Source organism: Scatophagus argus, chromosome 8 (assembly GCF_020382885.2).
Source record: "Scatophagus argus isolate fScaArg1 chromosome 8, fScaArg1.pri, whole genome shotgun sequence".
Taxonomy (NCBI): Eukaryota; Metazoa; Chordata; class Actinopteri; family Scatophagidae; genus Scatophagus; species Scatophagus argus.
In genome coordinates this window covers 15,870,857-15,891,707 of record NC_058500.1, presented here as the reverse complement: position 1 = coordinate 15,891,707, position 20,851 = coordinate 15,870,857, and the positions used below count along the sequence as shown (strand labels likewise).

Genomic DNA, 20,851 nt, shown 5'->3' with positions numbered 1-20,851 from the left:
CAATATTCAGGGAAACTGCACCTCAAGACCTCAAAACATTTTAGGAAAAAGGTCATTGCGGTCGTGTTGTGAATGAAAGCAGTGAATGTATCTGCATGAATAGTTAAAAAATGAATAGTGAAAATCACGAATTGTGTCTGAAAGAGTAACACAGTAAGTTACCAGGAAGTATACATGAAGAGGATATTTATTTATTTTTATTTTAATTTAAGTTACTTTATTAATCCCAAGCTGGGAAATCACTTTTCTGCATTTAACCCATCACTGATTGAAACACACACACATGCAACATGCAGTGAAACGCACAGGAGCAGTGCCTTGCTCAAGGGCACATCAGCCGGCTAATGGGGGGTGGGGACATTATCACTGACATTAAAGAATTTCATAATAAACATCTCACACATCCTTGTTGATAAAACGTTCTGTGATTTAGAGCCTTTGTTTTCTTAGTAAACCAAACAAACAAGCTTCAGTTCGGTGAACGCTCCCTGAAGGACCTGTGCGAAAGATGGAAGTAATTAGCAGTTATGTTGTTATCTTTTTTCTGTTTTGCTTGTTCCGATTGACTATCAATTTCATGTCAGTATCAGCTCGATGTGACTAAATGATAAATGTGTCTTGTAAACCCAGCTTTTATCCGATATTTATTTACATCGAGGCAAATGAGGAACATTGAAAGTATGTCGTCAGCTATTAGTAGTTCATGTTTGTGGTCTCAGCAAGTTCGGAGGTTATACATTGTCTTATTTTCTACGCGGAGTTTTTACTGTGAATATCGGAGTCGATGTCCTCAGAAAGTCCCATTGAATGCAAAAATGTGTTTATGTGTCTCATTCGCACAGACACACAGAGGAATAGAGGGAAGTGGGTCATTCGCATAATTTCGCACCATTAAGCCTATCACACGGAAGTGTTTTCCTTCCACTCAGCAGATACGGTTGTCCCTGGAAGGCACCGCTTGATAGTAGCCGCGGTCTTAAAACAAGTTATTTGTAAAACAAACGCTACCGTGTTTAGAAACTAAGCCAAAGGAAAAGAAAATGGGTGTTGTCTTGGTCTGTAATGACCTCGTGTCATCTTCTGCCATTTCGGCATGGAGGCTGCGTTGTCGTTATTCTCCAAACCTCCTCTTACCGTCTGGTCTGAACCGGTTCGGAAAGTGCGCGGTCTCATGCGCACTGCAGAAACCACGCACTGATTCACACACAACACTCCGCGCGCCCTCACCAGGCCCTGCCCCTCATGCCGCTTCAACCTCTCTCATTGGTCAGAATGGTCGTGGCTCGCCCACGCTTCCCGGGTTCTGTTTGGACAATGAGGAAGTCCTCGAATTTCGATTGGTCGATGCCCCTCCAAACCATTTGTTTTGGGGCGGCCCCGTTTACTGTGCGCGTGCACGCGGGGAAGTGGAGTTGTAAACGAAGCGCGTGCACTTTTCAGCACCGCGGTCTTGTGGATAGCAGCCAAACGGAGCAGAGACGGTAGTCGTTGTGGGTTAACCTTGTTTAGTTTATTGTAACGGGACAGAACGACCACTCTGTGGTTTGCAACGTCACACAGCCGCTGCGATCGCGGTAAAACTTTATTGATAGTTTTGAGTCGGCAAGTGGAGGGTAAAAAAGCAGCACAGCTCGAGCGTTGTTTGCCCCAGCGGGCAGAAAGTGCCACACGCTGCGTCCCGGGTGAAAGAGAGAAGTTTCTGCGGGCAAGTATACCGCTTTTTTCCAGTTCGCTTGTGTCGAATTCGCGCGGTCTGGTCTCAACTAACTGCGCACCGGAAGACTAAATGGCTGCACATGAAGAGAAACAAAGGTGATAACGAAGATAATTCATCCTAGCTGGTAAGCTCCAGACAGCGGTTGACTCGTGGTTGTGTTTTAGCCACATCACAGCCTGCTTGTACCGCCAGCCGCCCTGGTCTCCATTGTGTGACCATCTCTGCTATTCCGCTGCCGCCCGACCCGCCGCTACCACCACGCATCTGCCTCCTCTCAAAGCTACAGCTGTGTATTTTTGATCTCCTTTTTTTACGCATCGAAAATGTGTTCTCGAGTTTGGTTCGTGACCGACCGGCGTATCAGCCAGGAATATCCTCAACTTCAGATCCTCCGGGCTCTGAAGGAGCGCTGCGCCGACGAGGATGTTGAATTCCGCTCTCTTCTCATGGATCAAATCGTGCTAACGATCAGTGAGGGACAATTGGGTAAGCATTACAGCAGCTCATGTCTGGTCGTACGTTGTGCTGAGTTCATGGTGTGTAGTGTAACTTGGATTATTTTAGACAAATAGTGCTCTACGCTTCCCACAAAGTTAAAGCCAAGTGGTCATTGTTTAGGGACTGCACTGCCGTAAAGCAAGGCGGAGGCTAGCCTGGTGTGCCTGCTAGCAAGGAAGCGAAGTGTAACCATAGCGAAATGCAACCCTGGTGCAAAATAACCTCATAGCAAACAACAATGAAATGTTTGTTCACCCCGTCATGACAAAATGTGACCCAACTGAATGTTCTGTGCTGAGTCTCTATTAAAACACTGGGCTTAAATTTAGTAAAGCAAGTAAGATTTGAAGTTAGTCCCACTTCATTTTTACAATTCAACTAAATAGGCCTTCAGTTAACTTAGACTACCATACCCTGATGTGACCCCCAGTCCTGCCCCTAAAATTTAGGATTATTAGGGTTCATTTTTGGCATAAAATGTAACAGGGATTACTGCAATTTCACAGTAAAATGTGTGAGATTTATACTTGTGTGGAGAACATGGCAGATGAGAGGAGAGGCTGCTCTAGCTGCAGAAAGCGTCTGTCTGTTGACAATTGTGCAACGTTCAACAAGAGGAATGTGTCCACTTTGGCGCCTCCCCTCTGCTCTGTGGTGATTGGACAGCACAATTGGCTTTGCCTGGTCGGATCCTGTTGCCTCTCTGACACGGCAAAACAGGCAGACAAATGAGAGAATAATGCAACACGCGCCGCGACATCTTAAGGCAAACATGAAGGTTTTCTATTGTGATCTCTAAAGGACAGTATGAGTCTCGACGTAGTATGTTTATGACGAACTTAACACAATGGTGAAAGCAAAGATTCTCGTTTTAAAGCATCGCTAAGCTGTAACTGGCCTGTCTAGACTAAATGAGTGACGAACCACTGCTGCATATGTACAATGTTTCTATTTCAATTATGTGACTAATTGTGAGGATATTTCATTACACTGGGGTTTGACCCTTTGCACAAATGTGTCAACTAAATATCTGAGAGCTAAGAGATTTTTTAAAAAAGTTTGAGAGTCATGAAACTCCATACTTATGTGTCTCACTGATTTTTGATATGGGCAGAACAGAGAGAGGTGAGAGATTTGCATGAGCAGTTGCACTTGCTGAGTGAACTGCAACATAAGATCTTTGCCTGAAATGTTCAGGAACATTTCCTACATGGGGCCACGTGTGAATGGGAACAGGGATCAATATTCAGGGAAACTGCACCTCAAGACCTCAAAACATTTTAGGAAAAAGGTCATTGCGGTCGTGTTGTGAATGAAAGCCGTAGCCTAACGTAGCAAGTTAAGGGTTACAGCCATTTGATGAAAGACATTTTCACATAAAGCAGCCCAGGCTTGCCACGCTGCTTCTTTTTCTGGTGGTATTTCTGCCAGCTGGTGATCTTTCTCTTGCCCCGCCTATTCCGGCATTGCAACTGTAAGTGTGAAACAGTGTGAAGGATGGAAAGGATTCTGAATGTAGCTGCATGAATAGTGAAAATCACGAATTGTGTCTGGAAGGTTAACGCAGTAAGTTAACAGGAAGTATGCGCGAAGAGGATATACCAAAAATAAAGAAATAGAAGTTTGGTAGGTTTGGGTTAAAGAATTTCATTATAAACATCTCACATATCCTTGTTGATAAAACGTCCTGTGATTTAGAGCCTTTGTTTTCTTAGTAAACCAAACAAACAAGCTTCAGTTCGGTGAACGCTCCCTGAAGGACCTGTGCGAAAGATGGAAGTAATTAGCAGTTATGTTGTTATCTTTTTTTCTGTTTTGCTTGTTCCGATTGACTATCAATTTCATGTCAGTATCAGCTCGATGTGACTAAATGATAAATGTGTCTTGTAAACCCAGCTTTTATCCGATATTTATTTACATCGAGGCAAATGAGGAACATTGAAAGTATGTCGTCAGCTATTCATGTTTGTGGTCTCAGCAAGTTCGGAGGTTATACATTGTCTTATTTTCTACGCGGAGTTTTTACTGTGAATATCGGAGTCGATGTCCTCAGAAAGTCCCATTGAATGCAAAATGTGTGTGTGTCTCATTCGCACAGACACACAGAGGAATAGAGGGAAGTGGGTCATTCGCATAATTTCGCACCATTAAGCCTATCACACGGAAGTGTTTTCCTTCCACTCAGCAGATACGGTTGTCCCTGGAAGGCACCGCTTGATAGTAGCCGCGGTCTTAAAACAAGTTATTTGTAAAACAAACGCTACCGTGTTTAGAAACTAAGCCAAAGGAAAAGAAAATGGGTGGTGTCTTGGTCTGTAATGACCTCGTGTCATCTTCTGCCATTTCGGCATGGAGGCTGCGTTGTCGTTATTCTCCAAACCTCCTCTTACCGTCTGGTCTGAACCGGTTCGGAAAGTGCGCGGTCTCATGCGCACTGCAGAAACCACGCACTGATTCACACACAACACTCCGCGCGCCCTCACCAGGCCCTGCCCCTCATGCCGCTTCAACCTCTCTCATTGGTTAGAATGGTCGTGGCTCGCCCACGCTTCCCGGGTTCTGTTTGGACAATGAGGAAGTCCTCGAATTTCGATTGGTCGATGCCCCTCCAAACATTTTGTTTTGGGGCGGCCCCGTTTACTGTGCGCGTGCACGCGGAGAAGTGGAGTTGTAAACGAAGCGCGTGCACTTTTCAGCACCGCGGTCTTGTGGATAGCAGCCAAACGGAGCAGAGACGGTAGTCGTTGTGGGTTAACCTTGTTTAGTTTATTGTAACGGGACAGAACGACCACTCTGTGGTTTGCAACGTCACACAGCCGCTGCGATCGCGGTAAAACTTTATTGATAGTTTTGAGTCGGCAAGTGGAGGGTAAAAAAGCAGCACAGCTCGAGCGTTGTTTGCCCCAGCGGGCAGAAAGTGCCACACGCTGCGTCCCGGGTGAAAGAGAGAAGTTTCTGCGGGCAAGTATACCGCTTTTTTCCAGTTCGCTTGTGTCGAATTCGCGCGGTCTGGTCTCAACTAACTGCGCATCGGAAGACTAAATGGCTGCACATGACGAGAAACAAAGGTGATAACGAAGCTAGCTGGTAAGCTCGTAGTTGTGTTTTAGCCACATCACAGCCTGCTTGTACCGCCAGCCGCCCTGGTCTCCATTGTGTGACCATCTCTGCTATTCCGCTGCCGCCCGACCCCCGGACCACTCGCTACCACCACGCATCTGCCTCCTCTCAAAGCTACAGCTGTGTATTTTTGATCTCCTTTTTTTAACGTTTTGAATCCACGCATCGAAAATGTGTTCTCGAGTTTGGTTCGTGACCGACCGGCGTATCAGCCAGGAATATCCTCAACTTCAGATCCTCCGGGCTCTGAAGGAGCGCTGCGCCGACGAGGATGTTGAATTCCGCTCTCTTCTCATGGATCAAATCGTGCTAACGATCAGTGAGGGACAATTGGGTAAGCATTACAGCAGCTCATGTCTGGTCGTACGTTGTGCTGAGTTCATGGTGTGTAGTTTAACTTGGATTATTTTAGACAAATAGTGCTCTACGCTTTCCACAAAGTTAAAGCCAAGTGGTCATTGTTTAGGGACTGCACTGCCGTAAAGCAAGGCGGAGGCTAGCCTGGTGTGCCTGCTAGCAAGGAAGCGAAGTGTAACCATAGCCGTGACCGCCTAACCCACTTTCCTGCTGGGCTGGGGGAAGTGACGATGCTTGATTTCATTTTGCTAAACGGTTGCAATCGTAACAGTTTCGCACATGGTTTACATATGCTCCACAGCAACATGGGAATCTTTTGGTTTTGGTATATGACAGAAGTCCAATGTTAATGATTAAATCATAGGCATTTACAGCGAAAACAAATTTAACTGCACATTGCATCACCCCGAGGTTGTACTTGAAGTGTTTTCTGATGTGTTAACTCGGGTTTTCCATGGTGGAAATCTGGCACACGAGGCAAATTTCCTTTAGAAAAAAATTAAAAAACGTGTAAAATGTTGTGTATTGTACATGGAAGTAGACTAGTCGAGTTTGAGTGATGGAGTATTTCCCATATAAAGTTTTAAAGATAGCTTAATGGTTCATCAGATGCAACCAGTATCCAGAGTGATATCTTAAAATTGATTTCATATTCCAACCAGCATTTTAAAAACTATTAAGGTTAAATGAAGGAAAACAATAAGCAAATCTGTCTTCTGTGGAACTACAACCAAGTGCTGTTTATTGTTTTGACATGATAAATGACTTAAATGATACAGTGATTCTCAAAACTGCAGTCTGTTTTGTCAGCTTAATCTGCTGTCATTTTCTGTATATTTTACCTACATTATGTCATGATGACGTACTGTAATTCAGTCAGTCTTTCATTGCCACGCTGGTACTGCTTTGTCCAGAACACAATGTTTGTATTCTGCTTGTTATGAAATGACAATACTTTACAGTACTGACGCAGGGGGCCTTGATAAAAGGATGGTAACAGGAGGAACTCTCAGCAAAACAGACACACATGGAATTCATCAAGGCAGTGTGAAGTGGGGCCATGTCACCAGACGAGAGGCGTGTAGGTCTCAATTAACACATAAGCGGTGCAGGCTGGTGCTGGCAGAGGCTGAACTGTTGGGAGAGGATGTGGGATGAATAGGGGGTAAGATTTGGCAGCATGTCCTTTGCAGACTACATACTGTCACATCGAGTCTCCTGTCCAGCTCAGTGAGGCTGCCACAGAGTTTCAGATATCATCAATGGAGTATTAAAGTGGAAGGCAGGGCATTTTCTTGTATTTCACATACCATAGTGCAGGCAAGGGAATACTTGTGATTATAAACAAATCTCAGTCAATGATAACTGATAGCTAAATTCGACCTAAAGAATAGGCTTAACTATAGATATCATGAAATGCTAACTGCACCTTGGAAAATTAGAGGATATTTGTCAATGAAGATATGTACCGGTAGCTAAATAGCTGTCTAGACCAGTAGCTTAGCACGATACACACAACTAGAGCAGGACAGTTAGCATGACCTGTAAGCCACGGCAGCTCCATGTCTGCCTGCAGTAAATGTCTTCCGAGCCTTGACTTGACATTGCGGATTAACAGCCAGTGGACAGATTGGCCTGGCAGTCAGCTTTCAAGACAGGAATCATGAGCGCATGTATTTTGTGGCAGTGTTAGTGAGTTGCACACAGTCCCTGTACAGTAAAGTTGGGCGGTATCCAAATTTGTATACCGTCAAACATCCTCCACATTTTACCCCGGTACACGGTATTGTCGTGACCTGGGTTTCCGTTAAAATCTGCTGGTATTTTTTAACACTCCGGTCAAAATGTCTGGTGAAAATATTCCCTACAGGTACAATTTGAATTTTGAATGAAACGCATATAGCGAACAGACTTTTTTAATTTCAAGTTGGCAGCACGCCGCATGATTAAAATGATATGAGCCAGTCCAAATGTGTTTTTTGTTTGCAAATTGTCTTGTCTGAGAATAGTTCCTTTATATTCATGTTAAAATAGCGCAGCCTTGTACAGTATTTATTTTAGATGTTACGCATGGGACTCAGTTGACGGTACTTATTTTATTTGATACAGCCTATATGTTCAGAAACTGAATACCAAACACTAGTACCCAAACAATAACAGCATAACATGCACAATATTAACAACTTTTATTAGCAACAAAAGTGCAAATACAACAGTCAAACAGTTTTTGAGCATACAAATCAATTAAATTAAATCACAGCCTGAACAATAATAACAAAGCAGCTTATGAAAAAGTACAAATAGGACCACAACAGTCAACCAGAGTTGAATTAACATAAACATCCATATTATAACATTTTTATTGCACAATTTGCAAATGGCTTGGTCCGTATTTACCGCCTCTCCTTTCTCGTTGGCTTGGAAGCCAAAATACTGCAAAAACTGCAAAAGTCGTGTTCTTCTTAGGGACCAGGTCACTTATGCGCCTAGCCATCTTTCTGCCTCTCTCTTCTGTCATGTAAAGATGTCACGTTCATAAACTTTATTGTCTCCAAAAATAAAACATACTACAACAGTAAAACAGAAAAATTAACCACACACGACATTAAATATTAAATAATTATGTTTAATATTTAATCCATATCTCCTACATAAGTGCATTGCATTTTTTTGCTACTGACGGTACTGAAACTGGTACAGTTTTTAAGACCCCGCTGTGTACCTTATTACTGCCCAACCCTACTGTATGCCTACCATTACATGCAGCTTTTACAGGAATGGCCCCCATATCTGACATTTTCTTTATGAAGTTGTTAAAGTTGTTAACATAGCGGATAGAAATTTAAGTTAAAAAGCAACCGAGGCGGCATCTGTGAGTGCTTACAGTGCTCACTGTTTCTGCATTGGAACCATAAGTGGTTGACCATCATCTGATCAATAATGCCGCTGTGGTCACTAACCACCTCTTTAAGTGATTGCAGTTATTCACTGCTGCTGTCTGTTGTCTTCAGGGCATTTACATTTGAATAAAATGTGTATAAATTTGACACTTACACATAATTTGGTATTAATCAGATGATTTCAGAAATTAATTTACAAAACAGCACAGTGTGGAAGATGTAAAAGAAACATTTCATCTCAAAATGAAGAAATGACCATTCAAAGTAAAAATGGAAAAGAGACATAAAATACCATACCAGCCATACCAACTGGTTCAAATATAAACTAGGAGCTGCGTTGAAAACCTTGTGGTATTAGTTTTAAGGTAGGCCATAATGCATTCCAAATTCGAAAACTGATAACACTTTTACGGCCGGCTGTTTCAAAGGTTTCTCTTTCTTTTGCTCCTCTGTGTGTTCTCAAGTCGGGTTGAGGTCCACATTTCGCACTGAAGTTAACAGGTTCAGTGTGTCCACAATAGGGGAGATGAGCATGCAAGTGCACGTGCACGCACACAAACACACCACAGTGTTTTGTGTGATGGCCCTTCACATAAGATAGCCAAACCCCTAATTCAGCGAGACAGAGGAATTTCACATCCCATGATATGCGCAGCAAGACATCTAAACAGAGACTGGATGTGAATCCATGTTACAATCCTTTGTTTTCCCTGTGCCTGCCAGTGGGCACAATTCTTACCTCAAAGATGATAAATGTAACACTCCTATGTGAGTGAAGAGGGAGATGGAACATTAAGGTAGGCTCAGTGAATTACCACCAAACATGTGAGTGTGTATCAGCATTAGCACACTTGATGTTGAGCTATTGTAGGTTTAATGCCGATACATGTTTGGTTATTTCTGAGGCCTAGCCTCCTTATTTATGGGAAATGAGTCCATAAGAGGTGGCATAGCTTTCATTTTAATAGCATCTACTCACTGTCAGGTCTTGACAGTGAGTGAGTGAGTGACTGATATAATGATATATCCCACTGTTGCTTTTGTCACTCACACTTCAGGTTGTTTCTTACAAAATGCTTTTGACTTTGTACATGTCACAGCCCCAAAGGACAACAGTTCGCTTGTCCGTTAACCAGTAGTTTCTCATTTATCGCATGAACAGGTACATGTTTGCATTTTATCTGGTTTTCCAAAGAGCTCACAGTCCTTGCTGTGTGTGTCTGTTATTCATCAAGTTGTCCATCAAGTTTTTCAGTATTACAAGTGAATAGTACATTTTTAGTGTCACTGTTGTACCTGAAAACACTACTCCTAGAATAGCTCATCCTTAATTAATATGTGAACAGCTGACATATCTTTCCATGTCAAATCTGACTATGCTGTTATGGATGCTTGGTCTGTCTTATATGGTCAGACTACAAATAGCCACTTGTGTCTGTAATTTGCATAGTTGGAGTAGTTAAAGATAACAATGTCTGCTCTATGGCTCTTCGTACATTCTGGTGCTAAATGCTGCTACATCACCATAAAAACTGTGGTGGGCTGCAAGTGATCACAGACATTATCAAGAAAATGTATTTGTATTTTCTTTTCTGGTTGTCATACTGCCATTACAACATACATGACACCTGACAATAAAAACAATATGGGCAGCAGCCACCAGTCAGAACATGTATTACTATGTATACTGGAGTATTTTAATATTTGTGATACTGATTCATTACTACAGTACTATATATATAATGAACAAACTGATGTTCACATTTCAAGAGTGATGAGAAGTTTAATACTTTCCAGAGCATTAACAGTTAAGAGTAGTAGGGTCATGTGAAAGCTCATCTGAAATATATTAAACAGTAATATTTGAATAATTCCCAGCCCTTAACCAGATGACTCTTCTAATGAATGTGTTCTGAGTTTGAACAATTCATTCTGAGAATTTTTTGGGGGCGGTTTTAAAAGCTGTTTACATTTGATTCAGCCTTGCTTGTGCTAAATATTTTTTGTTGCCTCATGATAATGTCTTTCCTGATTCAGTTAGCTACTTTGCCGTTTGCAGTATTTTAACCACCACCCATACAGCCATGGTTAGCTCACAGAGGATGTGCAGGTTTACATGGCCTCTGTGTCTGATGAACAAAGATGTGTTTTTTTTCTTTCCTGATGTGTTCCACTGGCGACAGATGTGTAAACAGACCACTGAAGGGGCTCTTAGACCAAGCCGAACCAGAAGAAACTGTCAGGGAAGCTGCAGCCCCATCAGGCTAATTTAGAACGATTACCCAGACTGAGTCCGTATTCAGGGTTGGCAGGACCCACCAGCCAAACACTGGCACAGCGTTTGTCGGCATCGCCTGCTTTGTGACGTTGCAGCGGTATGCATAGAATGCTTGTTATGCTTGTTAGCTTTGTCAGGCAGACTGAAAATGGGATGCGCATACACAGTCCATTGAACCATAAAAACATTACGGTCTGTCATTGAGGTAAGAAAAAAAATCAGTTGTAGCTATAAACAGGTCACACCCACACTAAATGTAGACAGTAATCCAAAAAGCAATGTCGCCTTTGTTATACACCAAAATGGTCACATGGGTTTCTGAATGTTTTTGGAACAGTCACATGACAGGCAGCACAGTGTACAGGTATACTTGCACAAATGAATAGGACTGATTCATCCAGCTGCCGCATTGGTCTCTGTTTGGTTCCCCTAGAGATGGAGACGAGCAGTGTGAACAGTGAATACTGTCTGTCAAAAACCATGAGACCACATCCTCTGACACGTCCCACTGTAACACCACTCACAGAGCTCTCTGGCTGCACAATCAGAGCAGTGTGTGAGAGAGCTGAATAGGGATAGAGACGGGGGGGAGAGACAGAGAGACAGTGAATCCTCCTTCTTCTATTGTGAGAATAGAAGCAGAAGATTGTAAGGTTTCATGCTCCTTTTTGTGGGCCTCCATTTCCCCCTTCCCCCGTCCCTTCCTCACTGTTCAAGCTACAAGACATCCCCAACCTTTTCAGTCTGCTGTCTCCACCTGTTTGTGTACACGACCGTCTTTGGTCATACCATAGTGTGTGCTTGCTGCACAGTGCATCCGCCGGCACACCAGTAGCTGTCTGATGTTATTACATATGCAGCAGCAATCATGCTGCTCATGACCTCTCATGATCTCAGCCAGTGGTGCTGTCACTGTTGTGAGCCTGCAGATTCTAAGATGGCTGAGAATCAGGTCATGGTGGATGTGGAAGTCTATGTCTGCACCCCTCTTTCCTGTGCATATATGCTGTATATATATATATATATATATATATATATATATACACACACACATATATGTATAGATATATATGTATATATATATCTACATATATATGTGCATACCCACAAAAACCACCAGGTTTTTTTGTTTCCACCAAGTATATTCTTTCTGAGATTTTATTGCGTCGCCTGCTCAGTCTGTCTGTGACTGTCAGGGTGACAGTAACACCAGTTACCAGTAAAATGCTGCCAAATCTTGGCTTGTGTCTGGTCAATTTGCCATCTGTGTTTGGCACATCTCTCAATCCAATAGTCTATTTTTTTTCAGTGTCTTCTGAAATTCTGTTCTGCAGATCTAGTTGGTAGAGACTGGAGATGACTAGTGAATGTCAAAACCTGCCAGATTTGTAGCCTTGTGAAAAGTTAGTGTATACAGTCAGATCAGCTTTATTCTCACCATCATACTCTACAAGCTGCTCTTTATCAAATCCTGTGTTTTCTGTGACTTACATGCTGTGCTGAAGTCAAATGGCTGGTTGTTGACCTATTTGGATGTGTTCAGTTAGCCAGTCATGTTTCTTTATCTCACATTTACATAATAAAAATGGCGTCGAGCTGACACATTGAAAGCAAATGTCAGTCTGACTTTCAACAAAACAAAACACCGTGATTTCAATGTAACAGTCACTAGATGACAACAAAATCATTTAATTTAAGGTGTAGTCAAAAAGTATCCTGAACTAATATTTTGTTGCATACATTTTAGTGTTCTAATCATACTTTTCTCCCTCTCCTGCAAACATACAACCTTGGGGTTTCATACATCTCTCCCTACCCCACTGCCCTACATTGACACAAAGTGGCGTATCAACAAGGTTATGCAGTATCCTTCTCAGTCAAAGAGGAAAACAGGAGGTGGAGAAGAGAACTAGAGGAGGTGGCACTGTCTAAATATTCATAACAGCTAGGAGGGCTGGTCCCACATTCATGGTTTAGCAGTGCCAGCCTTGGAGCTGGCTGCTTCTGCCTTTTCCTGTAAACCGGCCAATTCTAAGTGAGTGCGGTGGTGACCAGAGCAGTGTCCTCAAATAGCCTCCATAAGAGAAGTAATGTTTTCCACCAGGAGATGATGAATTCTTAATCTCACCAACCACTTTCACAATGTTCCCAGCTACTTTAAATGATATTTTTAGGATGTAATGGTAGCTATAAACAATAACTGTCTTACAAACCAGGTGTTGCCTGAAAGAACTTAATATATGTTTGAGAGTGATGTTTTTATACAAACAGGCAGACAAACTAGTTTCTAACAAAGATAGGATTTTATTTTCATGATGGTCATCTTGTTTCTATCCTCTGTTCTCCAATCACTCCTCCTTCCACTGCCCACCACAAAATGTCACCCTGCAGGTCTGCGAGTGGAGCAGGAATTGGTGACATCTTATCCACAGGTGGTGGTGGTTCGGGTGCCCACACCCTGGGTGCAGTCAGATAGTGACATCACCGTGCTGCGACACCTGGAGAAGATGGGCTGTCGACTGATTAACCGACCCCAGGCTATACTCAACTGTGTCAACAAGTTCTGGACCTTTCAAGAGCTGGCTGGCCATGGGGTGCCTCTTCCTGACACCTTCTCCTACGGTAAATAAGGGCCTGACGGTTTTTCACACTGTTGATGTGTTTTGCTGGCACCTCTATTGTTGTAACTAAGACATCTGAAGCAGTGTGTTTCTCCATGATGTGTGATGCAGCTAACCCTAACCCTAACCCTGCATAGTAAGACCTCTGGACAGACTTCAGCTCTGTACAGGCTACAAAATGCAGTATGTAATTCCCTGGGCAGAGTACGGTACATCAGAGAAGTGTTAAGCACAAATGCATAAATGAATAAGCACCCTGACACTAATGGAGGTGTCCATCACAGCACTCGTTCTGCTCATAGACCCAGTTAACCCAGCTTCTGATGTCAGTTTCTTTATGAAATGTTTCCATCACCCAGGCTGTAGATAATGGAGAACAAAACAAATTAAACAAAATAGTGTATTTATGTATGTATGGTCAATTCCTCATAGCTGTCCACTAAACCATAACATAAACCATAAATCATCATCTCAGAAACTCTTTTTGCCCTGCTGTTGATGAAAGCAGGGTACATATGGATGAAGGCCACACAACATGAGCCAAGTTTCTGTTTTCATTTGTTGTAGTTTGTTGATTTTATAAGTCAAAATAAAGGGTGACAACCAACACTGCAATTTTATTCCTGTTTTCCAAAAGTCTGCAGTGCTGTGGTGTTAGTGAGCGGAAAGACAGAGAGAAAGAAAGAGGAGGGGGGTGTTTGGCCTACATTCCATTCGTCTCTCTGCACAGTAGGCCAGGTGATGCATACAGAGCGGCTGGAGAGCTTATGTAACACCCCTATCCCCACCCCACCATGTGCCCTTCTCATGATTTTTCAAAATAAAAGATGCCAGTGGCTCCCTCTTGATCTTCACCTCGGCAGCTGATGACGTAGTTGCACCCACATTTGCCATCCAGTCTCTCCCTCCTCTGTCCCCTCTGCTGTTTCTCCCTCCAACACATGTGAAACAGTGCATCTAGAAAAAGAAGTGCGACAGGGTAGTTCACATCTGTTCCCTTGGCCGAAAGCCAGATAAGACCAGACAGTTACACAGAGAGGAGAAGGAGGAGAAGACGAGGAAGTGGAGATGCAGGGAGCCAGGCGAAAGAAGTTAGCAACACTTTTTTTCATATTTCTAACACACTTTTCAAGAACTTCTCAAGCCAAAACAGAGAAAGCTGAAGCTCAGCTGTTGCTACAAGCTGCCGTTCTGAATCAGATATGGTCAGCTGCTTCACATGAATGCCTTCCTCACTGACTGCTCTGTTCTAATCCCATGAATCAAGCAGCAAAACTCAGGACAGCACTCCCACAGCCTTACTGTTTTGAGTCATTTCTGTTGCTGTAGCAACATGCCACATTCCCTCCCCCTACTTTACTCAGTCAGCTGTAATGTGTGAATCATGCTGTCGAAACACAGACAAGTTTTTAACATACTTTACACCTCTGTGTTGGCGTATGTTTGTGTGCGTGCTTGTCCACTTTGTGTGCATGGGCGTTTCCCAGGAGGACACGACAACTTCCGTAAGATGATTGATGAGGCAGAGCCGCTGGGCTACCCCGTGGTGGTGAAGAATGCTCGTGGCCACAGAGGTAAGGCCATCAGTCTGTTTCTGTAATCAGTTATTACAGTCAGCAGATCAGTTCACTACACCACACATCAAAAATATGTACACTGAAGGCCCCTAATGGCATCTCACCCTGCCCTTATATGAAGTGCTAATAATTAGGACTGTGGTGATGCATCAAACACAAAACAGGAGCTTGTATGCATTGCACTGTGGCTCCTACATTAGTTTATCAATTGACTCTTGTTTTCTCATTTTGCCTCAATTCACAGGGGACTTGGTGCGAAGTTTTGTCATTAATGTTGTGAGAGAGATAAGCCCCAATGTCTGCTGACCCATTAGCCCTCTCCCATTCATAGTTATCGACACTTGACTGACTTTGCCATTGTGTGAAGGAATAACAATGGATGTGACTACCCCCGACGGCCATCGTAGTGCATTGTTAGGAAAACAGCCGTTGGTCAGCCACCAACTTGACCCTTTTATGGAGCTGGGATCTCAGGGTTGCTTTCCTCCCCTCTGCAATTTGCCATGGACATTGGCTGCAGTCCAGTATGCCTTCCCTCACATGAGCAAACAAATGCGAACAAATGTAAAAGGCTGTTTCTTTTGTTGTATCATTGTGCTAGTAGGTAATCCGAAATGCAAATTTCACGCACTCCTCCTGGCAAGTTGTCGGAATGTGAAATGAAAAGTTCATGTATCAATACAAAGAAGTCATGTTCATTTGTCTCACTAAGTCACAAGACCATAATTCCTTGCTTGTCTTGTTTTTGACTTGACATTAGACTGTCCATCTTCACATCTTTATGATGTTAAGGGATTGCCTTGCCACTTTGTTGGGAATGTCACTTGGATACAATGTGCACCTACTCACACAGAAGGCACATGATTTTCCCTGGTGCTGTAACAGGGCTCAGAGGGCTTGACCACCAGGAGACAGAGCCAAAAGGTGCTAATTAAAACGGGCTTCTTCTATCCTCCGTGAGAAGCAATTCTGTGGCTGCTAAGAGGAGTGTCCTATTTGTTAAGTGAGAAACAGGAACTGACATGAGACTTGGTCAGCAGAAGCACCTACTTGTCAGCAAAACTCTGAGGAAGTTGCCCAAACTCAGCTGCTATAATCAGAGCCTGCAAGAATCTTATTTACATGATAATATAAACATACCTTGTAGTCTTGCCAGCCTGAAAAGTAGCTCACGTTTTCTCCCTTTGCTTTCCCAGGCAAGGCCGTGTTCTTGGCTCGGGACAAACACCACCTGACGGATCTATGCCACTTGATCCGCCACGATACCCCCTACCTGTTTCAGGAGTACGTCAAGGAGTCGCATGGCCGTGATGTGCGGGTGGTCTTGGTGGGCGGCCGTGTCATCGGCTCAATGCTACGCTGCTCCACTGATGGCCGCATGCAGAGCAACTGCTCCCTGGGTAGGCAGACCACCACAGTCTATGATGATTAATGCTAAATTTCTCAACTATTATACATAATCATACACAGGTTACATTACTGGACTCCCTCTTTCTCAGATTACCAGCAGTACCAGAACTGCTACACTGGAACGGTTCTTCTTGAGTTTATAAGACTCATCTTTTTTTTAGTGTGGCTAATATACTTATTATTTGGATCACATGAAATGTGTCTTGAGTTGCCTTGGGTCTTGTAATGTTTTATTGTCTTATGATTAAATGGTCCCACTGTTTGTGGAGAACCAAAGCTGTTTTGGTTATTATGAAGATTTAAAATCAGATAAGTTCTACAAGTCTTTTTTAAGTATGTAAAAGTAAATGCAAAAGACAAGCATTCATTATTCAAAAAGACCATAAGAAAAAACATGATTTACTGCTTTTTGTGCCACATTTGAAGTGTCTGCCCCATAAACCAATTTGGGGAAATGCCGCCAAGTCAACAAGCTTGTCCTGAATCTGCCCATGAGACATCAGCGTTCCAGCTGATGAGACTGACTTTCAGTGTCAGAGCATGAGCAGTTGTGGTGTAGTTTAAGCTGTAATTTGCTGTGACATATTTGGGACATCAGTCATCAGATTATTCTGTTTATGTAACACATTATGTTGACAGTTGCACTGACTCTACCCAGATCTGATGTTGTATTTGATTTTATGATATTGAAATATTCAAACATAGCAAAAAGAAAATGTAAAAATCATTCACATATTGTTTTTGCTCTTTGAAAAAACAAAAGTATTTTTGACAATGAGGATGGAACCACAGGTGGTGGTGGGTCTTAACCAATTTGACGTCTCTTTCTCTGGATTTTTAGGTGGTGTAGGTATGATGTGCCCACTGACAGAGCAAGGCAAGCAGCTGGCCATAGAGGTGTCCAACATTCTCGGCATGGATGTGTGTGGCATTGACCTCCTGCAGCTCAATGATGGCTCATTTGTGGTCTGCGAGGCCAATGCCAACGTAGGATTCATCGCCTTCGACCAGGCCTGTGGCATTGATGTGGCGGGTATCGTTGCTGACTATGCCCTGTCGATGCTCCCCAGCCGCCTCACCCGTAAGATGTCCCTGCTCTCCGTTGTGTCGAGTACCAGTGAGACCAGCAGTGAGCCTGAGGTGTGCCCCGTGCCCACTGGCGGTGGCTCGCTACCCGAGGCGGTCTGTAACATGAGCGTGGGTTCCACTTCCAGCGAGAGTGATCCAGAGCTGGCCGAGCCCTCCCAGTCCTCACCCCGCCAGTCCACGGCACCCAACCTGCCTGATCTCCCTGATCCAGCCTACAACTTCAACACTCTCATTGCCAATGAGATCAAGTTATTGACTGAGTGAGATTCAAGCATCTTCATGCACCCACAAACACGACAATTACATAACACTCTCACATACACTCCACATGGCAACAGACATTCCTTTTTAAAATGCATATCAGTCCAATACAATTAAAATATTGGGTGTTAAAACAAGAGCAGAAATGAAAACAGACAACAAAGATCTGAGGCTGCTCCCCTGACTCTCTTTGCGTTGCACCTCTAGTCCCAAACCTCACTATCCAAACCTAGTTTACACTGCTACAAAGTGGTGAGCATGGGATCTAGTACATACAAACAGCCAAATTAGCCTCTGCTAGTTCCTTTTTTTGCAAAATAGTGAGGGTGATGGTGAAGGTATGTTTTTTTTTTGAGGGTTGGTGTGGAATTCCTATGGAGGCGTACACCTGACATAATTTTATCCTTGCAATACCACAGCATTATTTAAAGAAGAATCAACAGCATGTCGTCAGATTTGATGGATGGGAGGGTAAAATTTTGTGTTTTGAGTGATACTCATGCTAGGCTAATTATACTGTCAGTTCCAATGTAGCGACCCTGTTAGAGACACAGAACAGGATGGGAAACATCCTGCAGCAACTGGAGAAGGAGTAATTCCAAATTCAAATTCACTGCTGTTTGTAATTCATTAGTGATGAATTTGATCCTCACTACATGATGATGTGTTTACATTGTAAACACAACTCAAATGTATTATATACGCATTTCATTTTTTGATGAGGTTAAGGTAAAATAAATTATTTTTCTTAAAAACACACTGATATTAAAATGTAGCTGTGACATTGACAGATTGCATACACATAGCGCCAGAAAATCATGCTGGGTGCCATCACAGCATCCTTCAATGCATGTCTCAAATGCCTGTGCAAGATAGTAGAAATAACAAATAGTACTTCTGTTTAGTCACAATCCTGGATATAAAAGTGAATTGAGTGCCATTACTCCATTTTTAATTTTTCCTAGATGGCTCGTTCAATTAGCCTTGACACCACCACCAGCAGCAGCAGCAGCAGCAATCTCCTGCTTTTTAAAATTCATTCATTGTCTAGCACTTTATGATAAACAGATGCATTTTTTTCTCGCTCAGATCTCTCAACACATATTTTCTGCATATTTAGGAAACATGAGACAGAGTGTGAACAAAATATACCTCAAAACAGTGACTTCTCACTGCCATACAATGACCTAGATATTCAAACGTAAAATACATATCAGCCAGGATCCCTGTGGTTTTCAAATGACCCCTGATATACCAGGTGTTCCTTCCCTTTATGAATGAAAACTAAAAAGGTAGTTGTGTAGTATTTTCTACTTCTTTTTCTTTTTTCTTTTTTTTCCCTTCAGTTTTTTGTAAATATTTAGGTAGTGGATTAGCTTAAATGTATACCAGTATCCAGCTGATGAAACTGGACCGGCTGAAATAACTGCCAATGTTGAAATTTTCATAAGCTATTGTGGACACACTTGTTTGTACAGACCTTCAGTATTGTAAGGTTGGAACTGAAATTTGGTGCTAACATTTCTTGATTTGGTTAGATGTGATTTCTCAGTCATTCAATTTGTAGATTTTACTTTATTGTTTTCGTATTGTTTCTGATTGAAAAAAAAGTAAAGTATCCTAATACCCCGAATATGTACAAATAAAAAAATGGAAAGTATATTTTTGCAGTCTCTTTGGATAGAATGTTAGGCTACTTTTTCTTTCCTTAAAAAAGAAAGGAGAAAAATTAATGGATTTCAGGAGCTTATTGCTTACAGTTTTTGTTCCTGTTGATTTATCGCCCGTACGCTTTCTGAAGTAACTATCGGCACCGAGGTAGAGTGAACTGGGCCAAACGCCAGTCATTAAGAACAGTTTACAGCTCTGATCAAAAGCACAAACGGAAAACCTATGTTGTTCCACATAGTGACGTCCACATGTATAGGCTCATAACCCTTTCTGTTGAGCACAACTCAGGGAAGCAGCCTGGATCTCATCCCTGACCCCCAAAGGCACGACACAACACATACCTACAGGTAGACAAAAAGATACACAAACAACAATGAAAAAAAGGTTGTAAACCTACAGTATAAAACAATGTGGTGTATACCATGGTTAACATGCACTTTTTTTCCTTGCTTGTTTTATATTGTTCCTTGTTTTCTTCCTAATTTATGGTATTTTTAAAGAAAAAAGTGGTTTATGTGCACTAATATTGTCTCAAAGTGAAACTGCTGTGAAGCTTGATTTTATTTTCCTTTATTTTGTGGGCTGAATTTACTAACTGTCTGGAATCTAATGGGGCCTGCTTGAGCCTGCCAAATCTGAACCCAGCAAAGAGGAAAAGGTATCTTTTATTTAAAGTCTGCAGTCAAGTGTTCACAGCAGCTCCACTGAGAGAATAACAACATTTACACTACTGTGATGTTGTTCGGTATCTATATACCGTAATGAAAGTATCTAACAAATAAAACTGTGAAATCAGCTGATGTCCACTCTCCTGAAATGCAAGAACCAAGTCACATCCCAACATGAAATCTTGGCTTAAATCTCTCCAGTTGTTGTTGTTGTCCCCTACTTTTTGATGTCTTTGTCTTTGTATTGATGCCTGTGTCATTTTACATTGTGTACATCAGAATGAATCAAAGATCCCACATCCTCTCAAGACATTAAAAAGCCAGCCATAGCAAAGAGAGAAAAATGTTCACTTCTCTCTAACAGCCCTTGTTATTTAAATCTGTATTTTACACATCATCCTTATGCAGACAGAGCACATCTAGCCAAGGCTCATTTAAATGTGCCCTAACAGTTTTCAAAATGCCTTTTCATTCTCTGGTTTCCTTTGGGAGAATTAATTTAAGGATCGTAGTTGAGTCAGGGTCCCAAATCAGGTGGGTTTCTCTCTGCTCTGTCTTTTCAGATCAGTGATTAAGTGAGTACAAGAATGGAAGCAACTGAAAGAAATGAGTGCTGAATGCAAGTGACACAAGGAAGGAAGGAAGAAATGTGTAAATCTTGAAATGCTTGAAAGTGTTGCAGTT

General features: G+C 42.4%; 1 protein-coding gene across 2 annotated transcripts; it reads left to right on the top strand.

Moving 5' to 3' along the window:
* Positions 1 to 1,816: 1,816 nt before the first annotated feature.
* Positions 1,817 to 19,551, top strand: rimkla (ribosomal modification protein rimK-like family member A). Of its 2 annotated transcripts, none has more exons than XM_046398199.1 (5): positions 1,817 to 2,203; positions 13,262 to 13,492; positions 14,979 to 15,065; positions 16,265 to 16,468; positions 17,320 to 19,551. In XM_046398199.1, exons 1-5 carry the CDS (start codon positions 2,041 to 2,043, stop codon positions 17,829 to 17,831), a joined length of 1,197 nt encoding a protein of 398 aa, XP_046254155.1. In that variant the 5' UTR covers positions 1,817 to 2,040; the 3' UTR covers positions 17,832 to 19,551. The 2 variants fall into 2 exon arrangements, with proteins under 2 accessions (XP_046254155.1, XP_046254154.1); XM_046398198.1 differs by lacking the exon at positions 1,817 to 2,203 and adding an exon at positions 4,307 to 5,669.
* The last annotated feature ends 1,300 nt before the right edge of the window (positions 19,552 to 20,851 follow it).